The sequence below is a fragment of the Tenrec ecaudatus genome, chromosome 4 (genome assembly GCF_050624435.1).
Source record: "Tenrec ecaudatus isolate mTenEca1 chromosome 4, mTenEca1.hap1, whole genome shotgun sequence".
Taxonomy (NCBI): Eukaryota; Metazoa; Chordata; class Mammalia; order Afrosoricida; family Tenrecidae; genus Tenrec; species Tenrec ecaudatus.
The window spans coordinates 99706079-99729365 of NC_134533.1; the positions used below are offsets into that span (position 1 = coordinate 99706079).

The 23287-nt window shown below is 42.0% G+C and overlaps 1 protein-coding gene across 1 annotated transcript; it reads right to left on the minus strand.

Moving 5' to 3' along the window:
* Window positions 1-14408: 14408 nt before the first annotated feature.
* MMP1 (matrix metallopeptidase 1) lies at window positions 14409-22978 on the minus strand. Its single transcript, XM_075548732.1, has 10 exons — window positions 22800-22978; window positions 22086-22330; window positions 20698-20846; window positions 20344-20469; window positions 19328-19483; window positions 19070-19187; window positions 18455-18588; window positions 15854-16016; window positions 15220-15323; window positions 14409-15021 (listed from the first exon to the last, which is right to left on the minus strand). Exons 1-10 carry the CDS (start codon window positions 22914-22916, stop codon window positions 14912-14914), a joined length of 1422 nt encoding a protein of 473 aa, XP_075404847.1. The 5' UTR covers window positions 22917-22978; the 3' UTR covers window positions 14409-14911.
* Between the last annotated feature and the right edge of the window lie 309 nt (window positions 22979-23287).

Consider the following 23287-nt stretch of genomic DNA (forward strand, 5'->3'; position numbering starts at 1 on the left):
GTTGAAGTTTTTCATGAGGCAATTGGCTGCATATCTCATATTCTTTCTTCTTCTTCTATTACTTCAGGGAAGTAGACACCAAGTGCTGGGGCTTGGAGAGCCTAAGATTAGAGTTGAGAGATATAGTAGGTGGTTTGGCTTACACTCTAATTCATTGTCCAGAATGTACAAGACACCATAGTACGTGGGATAAGTCTAGAGAAAAGGCATTGCTTATTTTCATATTAGTGTTTGTGTGTGTGTGTGTGTGTGTGTGTGTTGGGGGTGGGGGAAGGAGGGAATATATCCTCCAAAGTGCTTCCCACCAGAAAATTTAGCTTTGAATAAATCCCAAACAAAATACTAATGAGAAAGTCCCCAAATTTTTCATGAATTTTGAGCCTTATGGAAAATCTCAGTTTATACCATGTTTCTGAGGCTGCGTTGGTTTGTTCCAGTAATTAGTCCTACCTGACACAGTAATTGTAATGGGAGTTAACCATCAACCAGTTGGCTTCTGAAAGGTATGGGAAGATGAATGGAATTATTTTATGTTCTTTGTCATAACTAGAATTTAAACTTTGTGGGGACCTGATATTAGTTATTGACCAGCGTCTTAGGCTGGGACCTCTAAAGAAGAGAAACCAGTGCAGCTGGCAGGGGTGTGTGTGTGTGTGAGCATATGTGTGTGTGTGTGTGTGTGGGGGTGTGATCTCTAAAGAAGAGAAACCAGTGCAGCAGTGTGTGTGTGTGTGTGTGTGAGAGAGAGAGAGAGAGAGAGAGAGAGAGAGAGAGAGAGAGAGAGAGAGAAAGAGATAAAAAGAAGCAATTTATCTCAAGGAAATGACTCACATTGTAGTGATTAGCAAGTTCTAAGTCCATGGGTTCAATGTCAGGTGATCGCCTGCTGACTATGGAGGCAAATTAACCCAAGGTTTCCAAGTAAGATGACAGGATACCCACTCAGGCTGCAAAGGATAAAAATCCCCAGGATCTGCAAACAACACAGCAGGCCACTGACTCATGTCCAAAGGACTGAAGGTCTGATGTGGGATCTAAATCCATCAAAAAAGCACGTGAGCTTTGCCAGAGCATCTCCATATATCAGAAGCAGACCACATCCCCAAAGAAAGTCCCTTTTAATTGTTGGGCTGCTCATAGCCTATCTCATAGTGAGGATGACTACATTGTATCAGATTACATCATGAAAGATGACTGCATTATAATTGCCAAGTCACAAAAAGTCATTGCCTGGCCAAGTGGACACATGACGTTAACTATCACAGTCAGGAAATGAGGAGTGGTGGAGGCAATTTGGGAGCAAAACAAGAAGGATCTTATATGATACTGACACAGAGGACACATTTGCAGAATCGTTATCAAAGGTAGATGGCTTTCCTTTGTCAAGAGTAAGGAACTACACCTACCGAGAGAATGTATATGTTCAAGATTTTCAATTTTATTCACCTGTTATTCCAGCTACCAAGTGTCTTCCTGTGCACTTAGATTCTGGGTCTAATTTTAAGCACAACTTTTAATTATTTATAATAGATTAGATTTCTTTAGTTACAATTATTATTTCTTTAGCTATTGTCATTAAAGTTTGTTAATTTGTAAAGTGTGTGTTAAGTTGATAATTTACCTCTTTTATCAAGTTCTTAATATAGTTAACAACCTGCCTCAATAAGTATAATACCATTTCTCTCATACTTTCCAAGTGTCACCAGCCTCAGGTAACCCAACCTCTCACCATTCACCTTTGCTTCCTTAAAATTAACTACAGGTTTGAATGTTAATAATTGTGATGCTACTAAATACCAATAAGTGGCACTACCCCACTTCCAGGACAGTCTATCATATTCTGGCATTCCTGGAAAGCAGAGTCTGAGACAAAAGTGTGTCAATGGTCCGTGGGATTCAGGGAACTGAAGTAGAAGAGATCAAGCAAAGATGCATTGGTCACTGGCTAAAGATATCAGAAAAGTGTTGATCAATTTATGGGATTGACTGAGGTCTTGATTAAAATTAGATTCTTTTGGGGTAATTAAGGGAGATGCATTTATTTGCTAATTGCACCCACATTAAATATATGCTCTGCAAGTGAATGTATGCCTCCCACATTAAATAGATGTTAGACATTAAATATATGCTCTTCACATTTTCAGGTGGAATATACTGTGTTCTGACTTGTATACACAGGAAACATTGACACAGACACAACATTTTCTTTATCAAAGTTTCCTAGAGAAACAAGGAAATGGCTCACCTTGGTCAATGACTAATGGACATGAGACTGCAAATGTTAGGCTAATTCTGTGGTGCAATTTTTGCATCCGAGCACTCTCATGAGATCTAAATTTTTTACATCTGAGATCACATTGCTGTCTAGGTTGCTTCCTCACTCTAAAATATTTCCTTTGTACAGAGCAAACTCATATGACTGGACATTATTTATACTTACAAATCTTCCAATAATATTCCTTCCCAACAGCAGAGCCACACCTGCCAGCTTCATACATGCTACAATGAAGCCAGGGGGACACTAAAGTGATAAGCATCTGGGAGCTGCTGGCTGCCATTCATTGGGCACCTGCAGCCAAAGTCCAGTGCCCACCCATTCTGTGCCCTTGGGCTCGTAATCATCTACTTCCTCTGACACTGGGGTGTGTCAGCCTTTATCAATGGCTAGAGGTGAATTTGAGGTAAAGCCCAACTCACTTAGTGCAGCGGTTCTCAACCTGTGGGTCACGACCCCTTTGGGGGTCAGATGACCCTTTCCCAGGGGTTGCCTAAGACCATCAGAAAACACATAAATATTTCACAATATATAATTAAATATTGTTTTGTGATTAATCACTATGCTTTAATTACTTTTAACTATGTTCAATTTGTAACAATGAAAATCCATCCTGCATATCGTATATTGACATTACGATTCATCACAGTAGCAAAATTACAGTGATGAAGTAGCAGCAAAAATAATTTTATGGTTCGCGGTCACCACAACATGAGGAACTGTATTAAAGGGTCATGGTATTAGGAAAGTTGAGAACCACTGACTTTGTCTTTGTGGGATTTCCACATCAAGTCCCTATGGTGTGGCCTACGTTGTTCACTTCAAAAGAACAGAGTCTTCAGTCCCAGTATTTCAGTTCTTTGCTAGACTGCTCTCATATAATTTCCTTTTCTCGGTAGTCTTTTAAATTCCATACCAATGGCTAAACTAATGCCACTATCAATAAATCATGATTAAACATTGAGCTGCTAAACACAAGGTCAGCTGATTGTTCCTAAGTTAGTTATGAAAAATCAAATAACACTCATCTAGATAAATTAGTCAAAGGCTCACTCCCCAGCACTCGCAACTGGAAGGAATCGGAGAGTGGGGAAATGCAGTTTTCCCATGTGCTCCAAAGAGAAAGGGTAAGCTAGGAAGCTCTACCACTTTGTCTTTGGCTTCTCTAAAATTAATTTAGAATCCCATGAGACAGGAAAATAGTCGATCTTTTCTCCTCTCTACATAATTCCAAGGTGGTACACCTGGTTAAAATGTTGGGGTGTGCTAACCAAAAGGTTAAAAAATTGAATTCACCCAGAGTTGTGTAGAGATAAATGCTTGTTGATCTACTTTGGGAAAATTAGTTGCTCAAAACTCTACAGAACACAGTTCTACCCGGACACACATCAGGTTGTCATGAGTCAGAATTGACCCCGTGCCAGTTGGTCTACTTGTTTTGCATGACTTGGAATCCACGAGGATGTGGGCTGTTTGAGCTTTTGTATACACCAGCACCGCAGCAATGTTGTGTTTATTTGTTAGCTTCCCATTTCGGATTTTAAAGTGTATTTGTGGGACTTTATGATTAGGAAATAACAACTTAAGATAAGAGACCCTATTTACACATTAGCACAAGACACTATTTCCTGTAAAAAGAATTGGCCTTGTACATGAGAAAGACACCACGTTCTCTGAGTGTCTTCCCTCTAGTGGAGATGGTCTTTCTTCTAAGAGCAAGTGTTTGTCCTTTCCTCTGCCACTCAGGATCACTGCTAGTCATATTGTGGAAAAGACCTACTGTCTTTGCAAAACGAATTAGTCCACATGCATCTATAAGCCATAAACTTGAAGCACCTTAGTTCTCATTTGTGTAACTAAATTATATCTGCACATAAAAATTATATTCTGAAAAAAAAATTATATTCTGATACATAAAATGGACTTCAATAAAGTTGCATGCAATAACACTGTGTATGAGTGATCCTTGGGGTTAAGTAGAGTACCTAAAAGGATGTAACGATTAGGCAAACACCTTTCTTTATTTTTAATTGTTTTATTAGGGGCTCATACAACTCTTACCACAACCCATACATATATCAATTGTGTAAAGCACATTTGTTCATTCATTGCTCTCATTATTCTCAAAACATTTGCTCTCCACTTAAGCTCCTAGCATTAGGTCCTCATTTTTCCCCTCCCACCCTGCTCCCCCCTCCCTCATGAACCCTTGATAATTTATGAATTATTTTGTCATATCTTTCCCTGTCTGATGTCTCCCTTCACCCACTTTTTTGTTGTTTGTCCACCAGGGAGGTGGTCACATGTAGATCCTTGTTATTGGTTCCCTCTTTCCAACCTACTTTCCCTCCACCCTCCCAGTATCACCACTCGCACTGACGGTCCTGAAGGTATCATCTGCCCTGGATTCCCTGTGTTTCAAGTTCCTATCTGTACCAGTGTACATCCTCTGGTCTATCCAGACTTGCAAGGTAGAATTGGGATCATGACCGAAGGGGCGGGGAGCATTTAGGAACTAGAGGAAAGTTGTATTTTTCATCATTGCTACATTGCACCCTGACTGGCTCATCTCCTCCCCGAGACCCTTTTGTTAGGGGAATCTCCAGTGGCCTACAAATGGCTTTGGATCTCCACTCATACAGTATGGTAAGATTTTTTTGTTCTGATGATGCCTTATACCTGATTCCTTCGACACCTCGTGATTGCACAGGCTGGTGTGCTTCTTCCATGTGGGCTTTGTTGCTTCTGAGCTAGATGGCTGCTTGTTTACCTTCAAGCCTTTAAGAACCCAGATGCTATCTCTTTTGATAGCTGGGCACCATCATCTTTCTTCACCGCATTTGCTTATGCACCTGTTTGTCTTCAGCAATCATGTCATGGAGGTGAGCACAGAATGATATGATTTATTGTTCTTTGATGCCTGATAACTGATCCCTTCGGCACCTCGTGATCACACAGTCTGGTGTGCTTCTTCCATGTGGGCTTTGTTCCTTCTGAGCTAGATGGCCGCTTGTTTACCTTCAAACCTTTCAAACCCCAGACGCTATATCTTTTGATATCTGGGTGCCATCAGCTAGGAAAACACTTTTCTTGGGCTCACAAAATAAAGTATTACAGTTGGGAACAGTTGGCCAATTCTTTCTGCAGTTGAAAAGGTCGACAGCTTTCAGAAGAGTCAAAATCTTCTTAATTTTAGGATGGTGTGCATATTGTGTTCCATGGAGGAAATGGAAAAGTCCTAGAAATAATGAAAAGATACTTAACAATAGAATACAACCGGATTTTTGTTTTAGTTTTAATTCTCAAATATTCCAAGTCATTTCTTGACACAAAAATTTCTGGCATTTTTCTGTTCCAAATAACATCCTGATGTTATTATTCTGAGAGGGGGAGGGGTGCGGGGGGGATAGGAAAGACATCTATTCACTTAGCATATTCTTTTAAAACAGAACATCATTATTGTGAATTCCAGGGAAATCATGATGCCAGTAGGTTATATTGGGATAACCTGCATTCATGAAACATTTATATGCATCCCACCTTTGTAGAGAGAAAAAAAGACAATGTCTGACGCTTATACGTGCTGGTGACATTATGATTACAAGTTGGGCTGCTAACCACAAGGACAGCAGTTCGAAATTACCAGCTACTCCTTGGAAGAAAGATGAAGTTTCTACTTCTGTAAAGAGCTACAGTCTCAAAAACCCAAGAGGGCAGTACTGTCCTGTCTGATAAGGCCATGATGAATTAGAATAGACTCAATGGCAGTGGGTTTAGATTTGGTTTTAAAGAGTCTTCCCACAATTACCATGGGTAATTCTGTGGCAGTAACTAAGTAAGAGCTTCACATTCAGTAGGTCATTGCAAAAATGGCTTGAGCAGTGGGAGGGTGGTGGGGGAACTGGAAGCCCTATACGATCCCCTGGGTGCCAATGTTTGCTCTACTTTTCCAGTAGGCTCCGCAGTATGCCCTATTGAGAGGAAATCCTCTCAAAGATAAGTTCCTTTTGGTTGAAATAGCTCTTCAAAAGACGTGAATGCCCCCATTTTCACATTTTGCTTTTTAAAATTCACCTCACAAGTTCCCTGTTGTCCCAGAACAGGTGTGGCATAGATTCAATTGATCAGTACACAAAAGGGGCCCTGGTGGTGCTGTGAATACCAGGTTTCTACCCAGCGGTGGTCTGTTCCACATGCTACAACAGTGTGCTGGCTCCACATTAGAATTTTCTGAGGATATATATATATATATATATATATATATATATATATATATATATATATATATATACACACACACATATACATATATGCCAGGATCCTATCCTAGACCAATTAAGTCAGTAGATGTTTTAGGCTTCCCAAGGGATTCTCAACTATAGTGGGTTTCAAAAAAATGACTGGTTTGTGAGGTTCAGACCTCTTTCCAAAGCCCAATGCCTAAATGACCTCCAATAGGAAGCTCCTTTCTCTAGATTGCCTGTGAGTGGCAGAGGTCACATCAATGCTCCTCTAAGATGCATCGTGTAGTAACCACCACTGGTCTGTCAGTTTGTCATACTGTGGTGGCCTGTGTGTTGCTGTGATGCTGGAAACTATGTCACTGGTCTTTCAAATGCCAGGAGGTTCACCAAAGTGAACGGGTTTAAGCAGAGATTCCAGACTAGGAACATACTATTGGTGCTGTCCAGGGGGTGCGGGGGAGTGGGGCGGAGGAAATCAGATGCCCACTTCAGAGGTAATAGCCACTGAAAACCTCATGTACACCATGGGGAAACATGATCATATCCCAAAGGCCTAATGAATAGAAGCAGAAAATTGTCAGAGATAGACCGGAGGATGGTCCCCTCGGGTCAGAGGGCACTCAGTAGGTGACTGAGAAGGAGCCGAGTTATCAAAAACCTGTGGGAATGAAGCCTTCCAGTTCTTGATTTGCTGATGGGGCACAACTAAAGGCAAGGAGAAGCAGCAGGGGGGAATCTACTAATAATTGGAACTTGGGATATTTGAAGTATGAAGCCAGAAAATTGGAAGTTATCAAAAATAAAATGGAACACATAAAGATAAATATCCATTGTGTTCATGAATTGAAATGGACTGGTACTGGCCATTTTGAATCAGAAAATCTGACCGTTTACTATGCTGGGAAAGACACAACCAAGACAACTGTGGTTGCTTTCATTGTCAACAAGGACATTTCAAGGTCTATAGTGAAGTACAATGGTATCTGTGATGGCATTGTATCTATCCAACTTCAAGAAAATCCAATCAACACCGTTATTATTCATATTTATGCACCAACCACTAAAGCTAGTGATGAAGAAACTGAAGAATTACGGTATACCAACCTCTTCAAAACATGCAATTCTAAAAAAAAAAAACACCAACATCATGCAATTCTATCAAACATGCTATCAAAAACCATTGATAGTTATTGGGGACTGGAATGCAAAAGTTGGAAATAAAGAGGACAGGACAGTAGTTGGAAAATATAGTCTTGGTGATAGAACTTGAGGAAGTTAGTTCATTGTGCCAGCCTGGCCGATAAACACATGTGGGATTAATTGAAAGGCGGAGAGATAAATGGCTCAGTAAGCCTCACCTTTCTTGTCTCTTGCTCTTTGATCACTGGACCGGTGTGCAACTACCTTGCTTGTTCTGTGACTCAATTTGCAAGCTATACTACCTGTGGGACACCTAACCTGTGGACTGTGTCGCTGTAATTTGAGGTTCCTTCAAGACCTGCTTTGCCACACCATTGGCATTTACATCTCTTGACTGACTGTTGGTGACCTGGCTGACTGTTGGTGACCTGCCTTGCTGCTTGCTGCCTATTCCGGGATAGCCTGAATCTCTCTACAGAGGACTATCCAGTGGCCCTCAAGACTCGAAGGACTGCCAGTGTCTCACGGGAGTGAGTTGCACTGAGCCATTTGTACTGCTTTATAATTTAACTGTTTATTTCTTGTGTTATATATCTATCATAATTATATATGTATATAATTATTAGCAATCTGGTTTTGTCTCTCTAGAGAACCCTGTCTAACACAGAAATGAAGCTGGAGATTGCATGATAGAATTTTGCGATACCAATGACTAGTTCATAGCAAATACCTTTTTCAACAACTCAAATAATGACTATACACATGGATTTCTCTAGATGGAATGCACAACTGACTACATCTATGGGAAGAGACAGTAGAGAGGCTCAATTTCAGCAGCTAAAATCATGTCAGGGGTTGACTGTGGTACAGATCATCAAAAGCTCTTGTTGTGCAGTTGGATACACATCGTGCTGCTAACCACAAGGTCAGCAGTTCAAACCACCAGCAGTTCTCTGGGGTAAATATGAAGTTTCTACTCCCTTGAAGAGCTACGGTCTCTGAAACCCACAAGGGAAGTTCTACCTTGTCCTAAACATGAACGCGAGTGAGTGCGAATTTCAGGTTGAAGCTGAAAAAAATGAAAACAAGTCCAAAAATATAACCTTGAGTATATTCCAGTTGAATTTTCACAACATGTTCAGAATTGATTTGCTTCATTGAACACTAGTTGCAGAATATCTGATGAGTTCTGAGATGACATTGGGTGTCATTTATGAAGCAAGCCAGAGGATATTAGAAACACGGCAAAGAAAGGAACAACTGTGGTGTCAGAGGAGACTTTGAAACTTGCTCTTAATTATAGAGTAGCTAGAGCAAATAGAAATGATGGAGTCAAAGAGCTGAACTGGAAAGGTCAAAGGCCAGCTCAAAAAGCCTAAGTAAATGATCATAACAAAGGGTGCAAAGACCTAGAATTATAAAACCCCAAAGGGGAAGAACGTGCTCAGCATCTTTTAAACTGAAGAAACTAAAGGAGAAAAAAATCAAACCTCAAGTTGCAATATGGAAAAATGCAGGGAACATTTCAATGGGCTATTCCTTCAATTCCTGGAGCCTTGTTTTCACCTCATGCCTTCGGAGCAGCTTGAACTTCTTCCTGGAAAATATGTCCTTGGTGATAGAAATGAAATTGTACCCCCACAGACTGCGCTCATTGTACCACATACTTGGACATGTTCATCATGCTTGGTCAATTCGATGGGGAACACAAAGAAGAAAGCCCTCATGAAGCTGCATTGACACAGTGGTTGCCACAATGGACTCAAACGTAAAAACAATTGTGAGGATGCTGCAGGACCAGTGCTGCTTCCTGACCCATAGGGTCACTGATTTCGACCCAGTTCGATGGCACCTAACAGCAACGACAACAGACATACAAGACTTGTTCACTTCTTTTCTGCACACCAGCTCATAAGGTTCACTGGAAGCGGTGTGCTCTTTGCTGTCGTGAACAGCGGTATTTCTTCACAGTCATGTGTCTCAGAGTTAGGTCAATTTTGCTCCATTGCACAATGCATCACACTGGTTTACTGCATTGGCGATTTATTTATTGGATCTGACGAGCAGAAAATAGCATGTGTAGTAAATGCTATCTATTAAGATATGTGAACCATAAATGAAAATTCCCATCGACATTACAATTTGTTTAAAGAATGAAGCAGTATTTTTAAAAGACACATGGGCACTAAAGGGTGAGAGTTAAAGTCCTTACAAATGCACTGATGAACCGTGTGGGCATTGCATTCACCAATGACCTGGTAGCCTATAGCATGATAAGATATCTTTTCTAAATTGACATACATGTTCTCTCTTACATGACTAGAAAAACAAAAACTGTTTGGTGGGCACTTTCAATTTGGAGGCAACACATATCTCCCTTGAGAGTGCTATGCTACTTAAATCCCTCCACAGAGTCACCCTAATCCTCCCAGTTTCACACAACAGAAGGAGCAGCACCAAATTCAGGTTGCAATTGGATGCCCCCTGTCATTTGGACCTAAATCTAACAGACACAATGATACTCAGGGTGTCTATGGAAAACAGGGGTGCTGGACAGGCCCTCTGATCATTGCAAATAGGACAATAAAATGCAGACCTTTAGGATTTTGTAGCAAATCCATGTCTTTTCTTATAGACAACTGTCCCTATTTTGAAGTAAAATAAAACAGGGTTGGGGGGGAACAGCTTTTGGCTCGCTCCTAGGTTCTGGGTACAAATTATGCAACTATACATGAGAAATTAGGTGATCGCACAGCCTGAACTTTCTTTCCATCATGCTCTAGAAAACTCCTGTAGTGCGTACATGCAGCAGTAATATGCCAGCTAATGGAACTGATCGCTAAGAGACCAAGCTTGGGTCAGGACACTGTATACGGTTTCTCCAGCACCCTGTCCCTGCGTGTGTGACAGCCAAGAGCGGTCAGTTAATCCCCTTGATCTCCTTCCAGACTTGCAGTGGAGTGGCTCACCGAGCACCCGCTAGAAAAAGCTTCCGGTGGCTCACCCTGTCACAGCTTTGTAGGAAGTCCTGCTGGTGTGGCACCTCAGTAGCTGCTCCAGCCAGTGAGCTATGTCCCAAACCCGGAGGTTTGGATTTAACCGTAAAGTAGCAAATCCCGCTGTAGATCTAGCTCGGTCCTACAGGTCGATGATGGGTGCCATTCCTGTAGTGTTAAAGAGTTCTCTGTACTTCCTCCTGGCCAATTCTCTCCGACCTCAATGTTCTGTTAGCGTTAGTCACTCCTCATATTAAACTGGTCCTCTCCAAATTCCTCGGTAGCGTAGGTCTCCTGTTTGTATCCAGTGGATATAGCACGCACGTACTTTGCAGGTAGGTAATGTTCACAAGAACATACCAATCAAGATGACAGGATCAGCCTCCTTACTTCTAATTTTGTCTCTTATTGTGAAAAAAATAATCTCATTTGACACGATAATTTTGTGGAAATGTATTATTTTCCATTCACATCAATTTAAATATTTATTAAAAGAAAAATATTATTAATAAAATAGTCTTCATTGTCATTGGTGTTCTACCCTTCACGAAAAGCTGCTCTAGCCCATGGGCTGTTTCTCTCACTTTGCTACACGTAGCTTATCCCTCAAGAGTATAAAGCTGTCTCCAAGGGAGAGGCTCCTTTGTAGAGCCGCCCACTCCATCTTCTTTGGCAGGAGTCTCTCCCTTTTCCACCCAGCAATTGGTGGCAGTGAGTGAATTAATTTGGTTTCACAGACTCCCACAAGTCTCTGAAGCCTCTATTCTCCAAAAACTGACCCCCACAGTACCTCTGAATACCAGAAAGGCCCATATGGACTTCTAACAGATGCTAGATAAGGAATCATTGGGTTCCTGAGAATTTATTGTTTAACCACAACCTCCACCACCTAAATGGAGTAACATTTCAGGGAAGTCAAGAAAAGAGAAGTGAATTAATTTCTCATAAGCAAAGTACCCCTTTTCACACAGGACTCTTGGCTGTTGGTCGAAGCAAAGGAAGTTAGGATAGGGGATATTGTTCTAGGACGGATGGAATACAGGCGATGTTTGCTCAACAAAATCAAACCAAACTCATCACGTTGACTGAGATTCGTGGTGATCCGATAGGACAGGATAGAAACCCCTACAGGTTTTGGAGCCGGTAACTCTTAGCCACCTCTTTCTCCCTTTCCTGACAAAGTGAAGCAGAAACGTCCTGGTCACTAGAGAAGACATAGGGCGGGTGTCCAGAGGCTGTCATTTCAGTGATCCCGGCCTTTCCCCACCAGATCATGACTAGGCTCACTCAGACGAGACCAGGAAAAGGGACAGCAGGAACTCAGAAGTCACCATCGTGATGCCTGGGCCGGAGCAAACATTACACACGATGTCACCTTAATAAAGGCGTATATCATTTTAAAATCTAGGGTTTATCGAGTGTAGTCCTTGGTAACTTTCTTTTGTGTTGTGCAGTCTGCTCAAGGAGAACCCTTTGTTTCTGTTTGCCATATAAATCCAGTTCAAGCAGAGTTATGATTGACATGAAAGTAGTGGTTTATAGCCCTATCCAACTCCAGCCTCGTCACCAGTCATCTCTCTCTTTTTCCTTCTTCTAGACATGGTAACAGTCTAAGAGACTGTTTTTAAAAAAAAAGTTTTTATTTTATTGGGGGATCTTACAGCTCTTATCAGAATCCTTACCTATGTCAATTATGTCCGGCACATCTGTACATATGTTATCATCATCTTTTTAAAAACATTTCCTTTCTACTTGAGCCCTTGGTATCAGCTCCTCAATATTTTTCCTCCCTCCCCCATGTGACTTTGATAATTTAGAAATTATTCTTTTTTATTTTCATGTCTTACACTGACCATGGTCTCCTTTCACCAGCTTTTCTGCTGTCCATCCTCCTGGGAGGTGGGGGCCATACGCCAATTACTGTGATTGGTTCCCCTTACTCCCCCTACTTCCCTTATCCTCCTATTATCGCTGCACCCCTTATTGGTCCTGAGGGGTTTATCTGTCCTGGATTCCCTGTGTTGCGAGCTCTTATCTGTACCAGTGTGCATGTTCTGGTCTAGCCAGATTTGTAAGATAGAATGGGGGTGATCGTGGTGAGGTAGGAAGCATTAAAGATCTAAAGGAAGATTGTATGTTTTGTCGGTGCTATACTGTACCATGACTGGCTCATCCCTTCCTTGTGGCCATTCTGACAGGGGATGTCCAGTTGACCACTGATGAGCTTTGGGTCTCCAATCTGCCCTCCTCCTCATTCCCATTGATGTGATTTTTTTGTTTGTTTATTTGTTTTGTTTTGGGTTTTTGCTGCCTGGTACCTGATTCCATCGACACCTCGTGATCACACAGGTTGGTGTGCTTCTTCCATGTGGGCTTTGTTGTTTCCTAGCTAGATGGCCGCTTGTTTATCTTCAAGCCTTTAAGACCCCAGACTTTATATCTGGGGCACCATCAGCTTTCTTCACCACATTTGCTTATGCACCCATTTTGTCTTCAGCGATCATGTGAGGGAAGGTGTACATCACAGAGTGCCGTATTAGTAGAACAAATTGTTCTTGCATTGAGGGAGTACTTGAGTGAGGGCCCGATGTCCATCTGCTGCCATAATACTTTATGAATAAATATATCCACACAGATCTATTTCCCTGTTATCAAATATAAATATATTTACCTATGTACATGCCTGTAATTAGACCTCTATAAATGTCCTTTGCCTCCAAGTTCTTCACTCTACTTCTTTTCACTTTCCTCCAGTCCCTCTGTCATGTTCAGCCTTCATTTGGGTTTTGGGAATTCCTTTCAGCTACATTTCCCTAGATTGAGCCCCGCAAGCATCCTATGGCATCCTCGCCATCAATTTTAGATCACTTGTTCCTCTCTTGTCCCCGGGTTTGTTGGCAAAAACACAGAGCAGTCACTTCTATGCACTACCCACTGGCCAGAAGTCGTCAGAGGCTCACTCACTCCCCAGTGCCTGTGACTCTGAGGCATGGGGAGTGTGGGGAAATGCAGCTGTTCCACGTGCTAAGACAAAGTTCAAGTGCCATTCACAAGACAGCCTCGCCACATTGCCCTTGGCTTACCTAAAATTGAGTAGTAATCCTGATTATGAGAGAAAATAGCAAATCTTTTCACCCTCTATATGATTTAAGAGCAGTCAGTAGTAGTACAAAAGTTTATGCCCTTGCCTGCTAGCCCCCAAATTAGAAGTTGTGATCGCACCTCGGAGGAAAGGTCTGGTATCTGCTTCTGAACACTCAGCCATTGAAAAGATGAGAGAACATCATACCACTTGGCCCACACGAGGTCACCAGGAGTCAGAATCATTTCTACAGCAATTTGTTTCATGTGACATAAGTTATTTGTGAATGAGGAAAGTTTAGACTCTGCATAGTCTCACTTGCCTCTTGTCAAATTTGAAAATTAATCTGCGTGGCTTTATAATTAGGAAATAGCAGCTTAACCCATTTGCGACCTGTGTGGCATAGTGTCCACCTACATTTTTGCCCCTGGAGGGCAGTGTGAGCCTGCTATCACACTGTCAGTGTGTGCAAGGTTTTGGTGTGCACCAGTAGTGTTGCCTGAATCTGAATAAACCCCAGGATCTGACATCCGGTAGGACATATATGTCCCCCTAATGGTATCAGAATCCATAACCTGAACTTTTTTTCATTCCACTGAAAATTTCTTTCAATAGTGAAAACACACTATTGACTGGTTGAACAAAAAAGTCCAAGTACAAAATGATCAGTCTTGAAGAGACAAGGATAGCTTTATTATAAACATAAGAACATGCCGTGACACTAATTGTCCCTTGAGCCTAACAATGATAGCAATTACTGGCCAGATGCTTTAGAAGTGTCTTTCCTCTGACGGAGACAGCTGTCTTCCTGCTCTTCGTCTTGTGAGAAGAAGTGTTTATCACTGAGCCTACAGTTTAACATTACTGTCACAGTCTCATACTATGGAAAAGACATTCACTATCCACAGCACTAAGTCATATGTATCTGTAAGCTGTAAAGTGAACTCCCTGAATCAGTCCTCAATTACATAATTAACTTAATATCAATACATATAAAATTAAAGCCTAACATATAAAATGAATGTCCATAAAGTTATACTAATAACTATGCACCAGTGAGAATTGTGGCTGAATAAAATACAGGAAAAAAATATGTAGCAGCTCTCCATGAAGACATCTTCCATGGGCTCGCTCGCACAATACAATTTTCCATTCCACAGTTCATGAGAGTTGGTCAATTTTTTCCACAATTGAACCAGCTATCAGCTTTCAGGAGAGTCAAGATGCGTTTTGTTTTAGGATCAAATTTGTATTGCCTTCTTCCATGGAAGAAATAGAAAAATCCTAGAAAGTAAACAAAAGAGATTTACTAAATCACAATAACAATAGCATTGTGTGCATGATTTCTTGTTTTAACTAGCAGCATCAAAAATCATAAGTCATTTCCGAATACAATGTTTTTGACATTTGTTGTGCCAAATAATGATCATGACATCACCGCTGTAGGGAATAAAGGAAGAAAATACATGCATGTTCTCTTACCGTCTTTCTTAAAAACAGCATCAACTTTGTTGCCAATCCCAGGGAAGTCATGAGCTATCATTTTGGGATAACCGACATCCATGGATCGTTTATATTCGTCATACCTGATCAAAAAAGAATTAGCAAGATCAGAACCTTTTTGCCAACCCTGTAGTCTTATCAGAATCATTTTAGGGGATTCTCCAGGAGGAATTGAATAAGAACTTTTCATTTAAGAGGTCATTTTCAAAACTAAAAGGGCAGGCGGCGAGTTAGGATGCTGGGTGGATTAACAGTTCTACCAAGCCCCCCCCCCCCCTGCATGCCAACATTTCAGTCTAGCTTTCCAGCATGCTCACATTATGTCCTAGTTAGTGGAAATGCTCTGAACGTTAAGCTCCTTCTGACTGACGTAGTTCTGTAACGATGAATGCCCTAATTCTTGCATCTCCTTTTAAAAACTCAGCTTTACAAGTTCCCTGGTTCCCAGGACCGGTATCAATAGATTAAATGGATGCTGGCGTGGCTATTGGAACCCCCAGAAAAGGAAGCTGGCCCTGGCTGTGTGAAGCTCACTTCGGAATGCACAGAACACACTTTCTCTACAGAGAGCAATGGAACCGCCCCCCCCCCTTTTTCTGTGACCAGTCTTTACCTCCAGTACTTGTTAGCAACAAAGAAGTAAGTTTTTCCAGTATCTTCCTCAGAAACAGCAGCATCGATATTCTTCACAGTTTTGGGGAAGCCAAAGGATGTGTAGATGTCCTTGGGGTATCCACGTAGAGCATCCTGCCCCTGAACAGCCCAGTACTTACTACCTGTTAGTTGAGAAATAATGATGTAGATATCTTTATTTGCGCCAAGCTTCAATAGCCAGAAAAAAACCCTGGAGATACAGTGTTAAGGAGATTTCTAGCAAGTTCTCTGTGTCATATGTTGAAGTAGAGTACTGGGTACCCAATACAATTTTCTGGGAGATTTAAAAATATATATATATATATATATTGATGTCAGTATCCTACCCAAGAACAATTAAGTCAGTATACATTTGAACCGTTCCTACTAGGTTCTAATTTGTAGTAGGCAGTGAGAATGACTGGTGTATGGGGGTGAGAGCTTTTTCCCAAACCCGATACTGAAATGACTAGAATCCATCATTGCCACTCCCATTCTCTGTTGGTAGAGGAGGTGGGAGTTCACAATAACTCTAGTCCAAGAGGCTCGGTGTAGTAATGACCCACAACCTGTAATGACCTTCAATCCTGGGTCAAATCACAGCATCCAACTAGAATAAATCTCAAACATTCTGACTTATGTTCTGTTCCAGGTTGTGTGTCCAGCAAACCCTGCATTACAGGAAAGTGGCCTTATAATCATATTAGAAGGTCCTGAGTAAAAAATGTGAAAATAACTCAAAATCATTAGAGAGACTAAACTTACTAATGGGATTCTCAAGACAATGACCCCAAGTTACCCTTTTGATCGGAGACTGAATTCACTCCCATTTAGGATAATCAACCATTTAAGGCCAAAGGGACAACATTTACCCAAGGACACAGGTCAGAAGGGTAGGAAAGAGCAGGGATGGAAACAGAGAACACAAGGAAGAAGTTGGCTAGGTGATGGTACATTGATGGGATTGCAATGGGTGAGTTGAAACGAAACGTGTGTGGATTGATAAATTGTTGAATGTAGGACCAATGATCTGTCTTGTCTGTCCTAGACCTCCACATACTTCACAACAAAAAGTGTTTTTAAAATGGTCATACACACTGCAGCCAGGATTGCTCTCTTCTCACAGATATGCTTACATAGTTCACATGAAAAGTTTGAAACGGCTTTAATTTTATGATAGAAATTTTATTGAAAAGCTCTTTGCCCATTTCAACTGGTTTTCTAGCATTTGCTTTTACTGGTCAAGGGCGTGCAATGTGCCAAACATATATTTGCAAAAACGCATGCGCTTGGCACAGTGTCCTCAGAGCTCTTTACTGGATTGCGTTGCATTCCGGTGGCATCGAAGAGCTTTGTCCTGTTCAACTGACAATAACTCAACATGTCTCATACTTTATGTACTTATAAACTGCCTGGAAATCTTGTTAACATTCATATTTCCCAAAAAGGGTAGTACTAGAGATTCTGTATTGCTAACAGACTTCTGGGTATGACAGGCTATTAATAGATTTGGGGGATTATATTCGGAAGAAAGGCTGGCAACCTCTCATGTGGCCCTCTCCCCTACCCACAGAAAGGTACTTTATATTAAGATAAAACTCTCACAACAAATCATGGTGACCTCATGTGCTATAGAGTTGTCCCACTGTCTGTCCTGGCTCTCATCTTTACAAATGTCGATCACCAGGGTGGTCTTTCACAACACTGCTAGGTGGATTTGCACCCCTGCATTGAGGTTAGTAGAGAAACACAAGCAGTTTGTGCTAACCAAGAGTTCTTTTGGATGAGATGAAACCCAAATGTACTGACACTGAGTCAATACTAACTCTTAGTTACCCTATAGGACTACCCCATAGGTGTCCAGGGCTGTACATCTTTCTGAAAGCCGACTGCCACATCTTTGTCCACAAGAACAATTGATGGGCTCTATCTAGTGACCTTTTAGTTAGCATCCCGATGTTTCAACACTGTACAACCTCCTGTTAAGATAGCCTCTGACTAGGAAGTTGCATGAACTCCAAATTTCCATTCTGTACTCTATAGAATCAGCTTGGCCCTCTAAACGTTATTCTGGAGCACTGCAACAAACAGTGTGAGTTTTAAATACATGGGATCAGTAGATGATACAAATGGAAGGCCTGGGGGTTTCTGTTCACCTGAAAATACTTGGAAATAAGGTCTGTGATCTACATCCTGAAAAACGGGCATTGAAAGTCCCATAGAACACAGTTCTACTTTGACATGCATGAGGTTATCATGAGTCGTACACAGTTGCAAGGTCAACTGGTTACATGCTTTACAAACACAAATCATTTGCACAGAAACTATTCATAAAGTTCAGATACACATGCACAACAGAAAGTTTATATCTCCGTTGATTATTTTCAAGTCAAAAATGACTCCCAAAGACAGGATTTAATTTGTAATGAAGGTGATGGACCTCTCCTGATTTGCTACCTGAGGCTGTCAGCTTGTCGAAAGTTCGTGTGGAGAAAACACACAAAACCCTCACGTTTCTCAGCCCACAGGCTGGTGAGAAAGTCACACATGTGACCCGTGAATAAATGGACAGAAAGCTTACCTTTGAAAAACCGAATCTCATCTCTACTGGCAACTTCATAAGCAGCTTGGAGCCCGTTGGGCAGATGAGGCCAAAAAACAGAAATGAAGTTGAGCTCAACCTCTGGGTACTGGGAGTTTATGCGCATGTAGAACCTGATTGCGGAAAAACCAAAGCAAGCATAAACACGTGGACCTCGTGCTGGCAATCCCTGGCTGGCATTCCTCTTGCTGGTATCCTGTAAATGTTTGCCATTTATCTTTAAATGAATGTCCGTACTTTGAGATTTGTGGCAGTGCATTTTCTCTAATATTCCACTGTGCGACTACCTCAGGAACATAGATAACATGTAATAAAGTAATTAGGAAGAGATGAGTCTTGATTACTTATCAAGTACTTAATGATACATTTATATAATTCATTTTTAAATAATGGATCTATTTAACAACAGCTCTCTAAAAGCAGAGCCATTAGAGGTGAATTATCATGTATAGGTGCAAGCAATTATACCACATAATGATAAATATAAACTAATATGAGGCAACTAATATGCAAAGCAGTGGTCCATGGAGTTCATAGTAGTGAATATTGTTCTTACAAATATATACATAGCACAAAGAATAACTGATATCTTACCTGTCTTTCAAGAACATCACTTCTCCTCGAATTGTAGTTATAGCATCAAAAGTAAGCTTTCTATCACAGGGTTGGGGGGTTTGGGGGGCGGCTGGCTGGTCAGAATTTGGGGAAGCTCCTAATGAAACAAAGAGACATGTAGTTGGCTTAGGCTGACCTGAAAAGAACATCAGCAACCAAAGTCAGCACCTTAGGATATAACTAGAGGCTGTCATATTAGACATGGCCTCTTTCCATGGCGTTTTCCTTTGTACTCACCATAGATGGCCTGGATGCCATTGATGTCATCCTGAGAGAGCTGCACATCACCACTGAAGACGTAGTTGGGGTACATTAAAGCCCCAATGTCAGTAGAATGAGAGAGTCCAAAGGAATGGCCCAACTCATGAGCTGCCACGCGGTACAAGTTATAATCTAAAAATTTCAACAAACCAATTTTGCAATTATTTGAAATATATTTAGTCTTGGGGCCGTTTAAGCAAAACCAATAACACTTTGCAGCGAGTAATGTACATATCTTCAAAGTGAAATTTTGAAGTAAATACAAACAAGTTTTGAAAGAATGAATTGCCAAATAGAGAAGAGTTAAATCTCACTGTGATTACAGTGGTAAAATTAAAGGCAAACTCGTGCAACTGACAGATTAGTCAAACTTGTCACTAATTAGAAGCCACATATTATTTCTCAGACGAACCACTGATGGTTCAGTGGGTTAAACACTGACCACTAACCAAAAGATTGGGGGTTCGAATCCACCAGCTCTTCCATGGGAGAAGGCTGTGGCAACTTGCCTGGTAAAGATCACATCCTGGAAGACCCCGCGGGGCAGTCCAGTCCTGTAGGAATGCTATCATCCACTTGGAAGCAGTAGATCATGGCATTCCCCATTCCTTCTTTCCCGAGAAGCAACAGCATTCTATTACTCTTTTCCCTATTACAAAACTGGCAGGGCTGCCTTTCCTGAGGTTCCATATAAAATTGCTACACTGTTGAATTTTGCCATGCCTTTATATAAAGAGTCTATGATGGTGCCCTACAATAAATACATGATTTTCAACACTTGAAATAAAAATTTTAGGAGAGGCATATTTTTAGCTACTTAAGTATGATTAGTAGAATAAACTACCTTTTGACACTTTTAAATGTATCAATTATTTTATAAATGACAATATAAAAACGAGTACCTCTGTTAGTGGGTATTTCGGCTAAGTCAAGTAGCATCACAAAGAAACAGTGAAGTGTAGGAAGGAGATGGGCGCAAAATTGGCACTCACCTCTGAAATCGTTGGTCCACCCTTCATCTTCGTCAAAATGGACATCGCCTCCAATATTTGGGCCTGGTTGAAACGCGTGAGCAAGGTTTCCTCCCGGGCCGTCAAAAGGGGAATTGTCGCGATGATCTGCAAACAAGCAGGATTCAGCAAACCATCCTCCTTGGTCCCCGTTTAGCCCGAGGCAGCAAGAGGAGCACAGCTTTGTTGCGAGGCCAGCGGATTCCCTCGACTCCCTAGAGTCCATGGCATTCTAGCTGCAGAGCTGGGGCGCTTTAGGAGGAAAGTGAAGCTGCTGCTAAGGATGCTCTCACGATACAAGATATAGGGATGCTTTCACGATACACGAGGACGTACCTCCCCACACGAAGGATATCATTATGTCCGCCTGACCCTCATAGAGCTTGGTGAACCTCAGGGGTGAGGCATTACTCCAGAGTTGAAAGGCTTTCTCCATCGCCCGGTCCACGTCTGCACGAGGCAAATCGGGTGTGTAATTTTCAATCCTTCAAAGGAAATGGGGGAGAACAAAGGCGCCATCACGTTCTTTCTTTCTTTCTTTTTTTTTAACATTTTATTAGGGACTCATACAACTCTTATCACAATCCATACAGACATCAATTGTATAAAGCACATCTGTACATGCTTTGCCCTAATCATTTTCACAGCATTTGTTCTCCACTTAAGCCCTTTGCATCAAGTCCTCTTTTTCTCCCTCCCTCACCACTCCCCCCTCCTTCATGAGCCCTTGATAATTTATGAATTATTATTTTGTCATATCTTGCCCTGTCCGGCATCTCCCTTCACCCCCTTTTCTGTTGTCCGTCCCCCAGGGAGGAGGTCACATGTAGATCCTTGCAATCAGTTCCCTCTTTCCAACCCACTCACCCTCTACCCTCCCAGTATCGCCCCTCACACCCCTGGTCCTGAAGGTATCACCCACCCTGGATTCCCTGTGCCTCCAGCTCCTATCTGCACCAGTGTACAACCTCTGCTCTATCCAGATTTGCAAGGTAGAATTCGGATCATGGTAGTTGGGGGGGAGGAAGCATTTAGGAACTGGAGGAAAGCTGTATTCTTCATGGGTGCTACATCGCACCCTGACTGACTCATCTCCTCCCCTAGACCTCTCTGTGAGGTGATCTCCAGTGGCCGACGAATGGGCTTTGGGTCTCCACTCTGCACTTCCCCCTTCATTCACTATGGTAAGATTTTTTTTTCCTGAGATGCCTTATACCTGATCCCTTCGATACCTTGTGACCGCACAGGCTGGTGTGCTTCTTCCATGAGGGCTTTGTTGCTTCTGAGCTAGATGGCCGCTTGTTCACCTTCAAGTCTTTAAGATCCCAGACACTATCTCTTTTGATAGCCGGGCACCATCAGCTTTCTTCGCCACATTTGCTTATGCACCTGTCTGTCCTCAGCGATCCTATCATGGAGGTGTGCACCCAATGATGTGATTTTTTTGTTATTTGATGCCTGATAACTGATCCCTTCAGAACTGCGTGGCCATCACTTTTTTATCACTCTTATGGGAAAGGGAGCTTCCATGGTGTCCGGGGTTGCCCTTTAGCCTAGTAAGGGCATCGGTTTGAGCAACCAGCTACTCGGGAGACAAATGAGATTGTCAGCTCCTAGTAAAACGTATGGTTTCTGAACCCACCTGCTCTGCAACCCATCCTACTCTCTTATAGAGTCAGAATGAACACAGTGACAATAAACCCATTGCTGCCCTGTCTGGTTACCTGTAGGTCAGGTTTGTGCGCTCCCACCGAGGCTGCCCAGCAGTGACAGCAAACTGAGCCACATCGGGCACGCCGCATCTGGGCTGCTTCATCACATTGAGTGTTTCAGCATCGGGCTTCCCAGTCACCTTCAGCCCAAAGAACTCCTGCATTTGCTTCAGCTTTTCAACCACTGGGCTTTTGCTTTTCTGCCTTGCAATTTGGTCCCCGTCATTCTTCAGCTCATAGTAGTGTTCCAGGTATTTCTGGGAAAAGATTAAATTTTTGAAACACTGGATGGGAAATTTTTCCCATGGGGGAAAAAATCGACAGCACAAAGTCTTAGCTGAAGCAGAGAACTACTTTTAAAGTTTATATTTTGATTTCATGAGCCTTATTATGGGTGGGAAATATGGCCACAAAGTAGAGTAGCGCTCTCCCTACCACTAGTGGCTGTGCAGAGGGAATTACAACGTATAGAGACAGATTAGCGCGCGGTTCCTCTCGGTTCCTCTCACCTCACACTGAAAATGAAAGGTCTACGCTTAGCTGCATATACTTCTGAGGAAACTATTACTTCTGACCAAACAAACAGGAAAAAAGGGTTCTCTTATGGGATATGTATATCCTTCATAAATTCCTTTTACTGCTATGGAAAAACCCATGTCTTTTTTTTCCAGACGAAATGAAATCTTTTACTACTGTGGGAAAATGCATGTGAAATTCAGTATTTACCTTGACTATCTCCACATCTTGCTCTGGTGTTCCTGATGCGGCTGGGAAGCCGTGAGAGCCTGCCGGGCAGAGCAGCAGGGGCAGGAGCAGGGGCAGGAGCAGGGGCAGGCTGGGCATGCTGGCCTCGGGCTTCTTTCTAGATGCAGGATGCACCCAAATCTGCCTACCTGTCTGCTGTCTCAGTACTACAGCCTGGCAGCTCCGTCTTTATATAGCAGCCTTGCACTTCCAACAAGCCGAAGGCTAACTGACTCATGTTTCATAACATCCTCTGATCAGCAATAAACAGCCTGAGCAATCCTCAGACACGGTGACTCCAGCAGATTAGTTCCGTTGGTTTGATGTTGCAATGTCATGATTAATACCCAACAGGACATGTGGCACTATGCAGATAGTTCTTGTCTCCAGTTCATTTCCATGCTATTTGAGCAAGGTCGCTGTTATCTAAAGAAATCATTGGAGCACATTATGATCTCTAGAAACAAACA

What these genes read in the sequence shown, in the direction of transcription:
- MMP1 (XM_075548732.1), bottom strand. Translation starts at nt 22,916, where the DNA reads ATGCCCAGCCTGCCCCTGCTCCTGCCCCTGCTCCTGCCCCTGCTGCTC. An exon ending in GTGATGTTCTTGAAAGACAG is followed by an intron (nt 18,589 to 19,069) that starts GTAAGATATCAG and finishes TTCCGCAATCAG; the next exon opens with GTTCTACATGCGCATAAACT. An exon ending in GTTGCTAACAAGTACTGGAG is followed by an intron (nt 15,324 to 15,853) that starts GTAAAGACTGGT and finishes TTTTTTGATCAG; the next exon opens with GTATGACGAATATAAACGAT.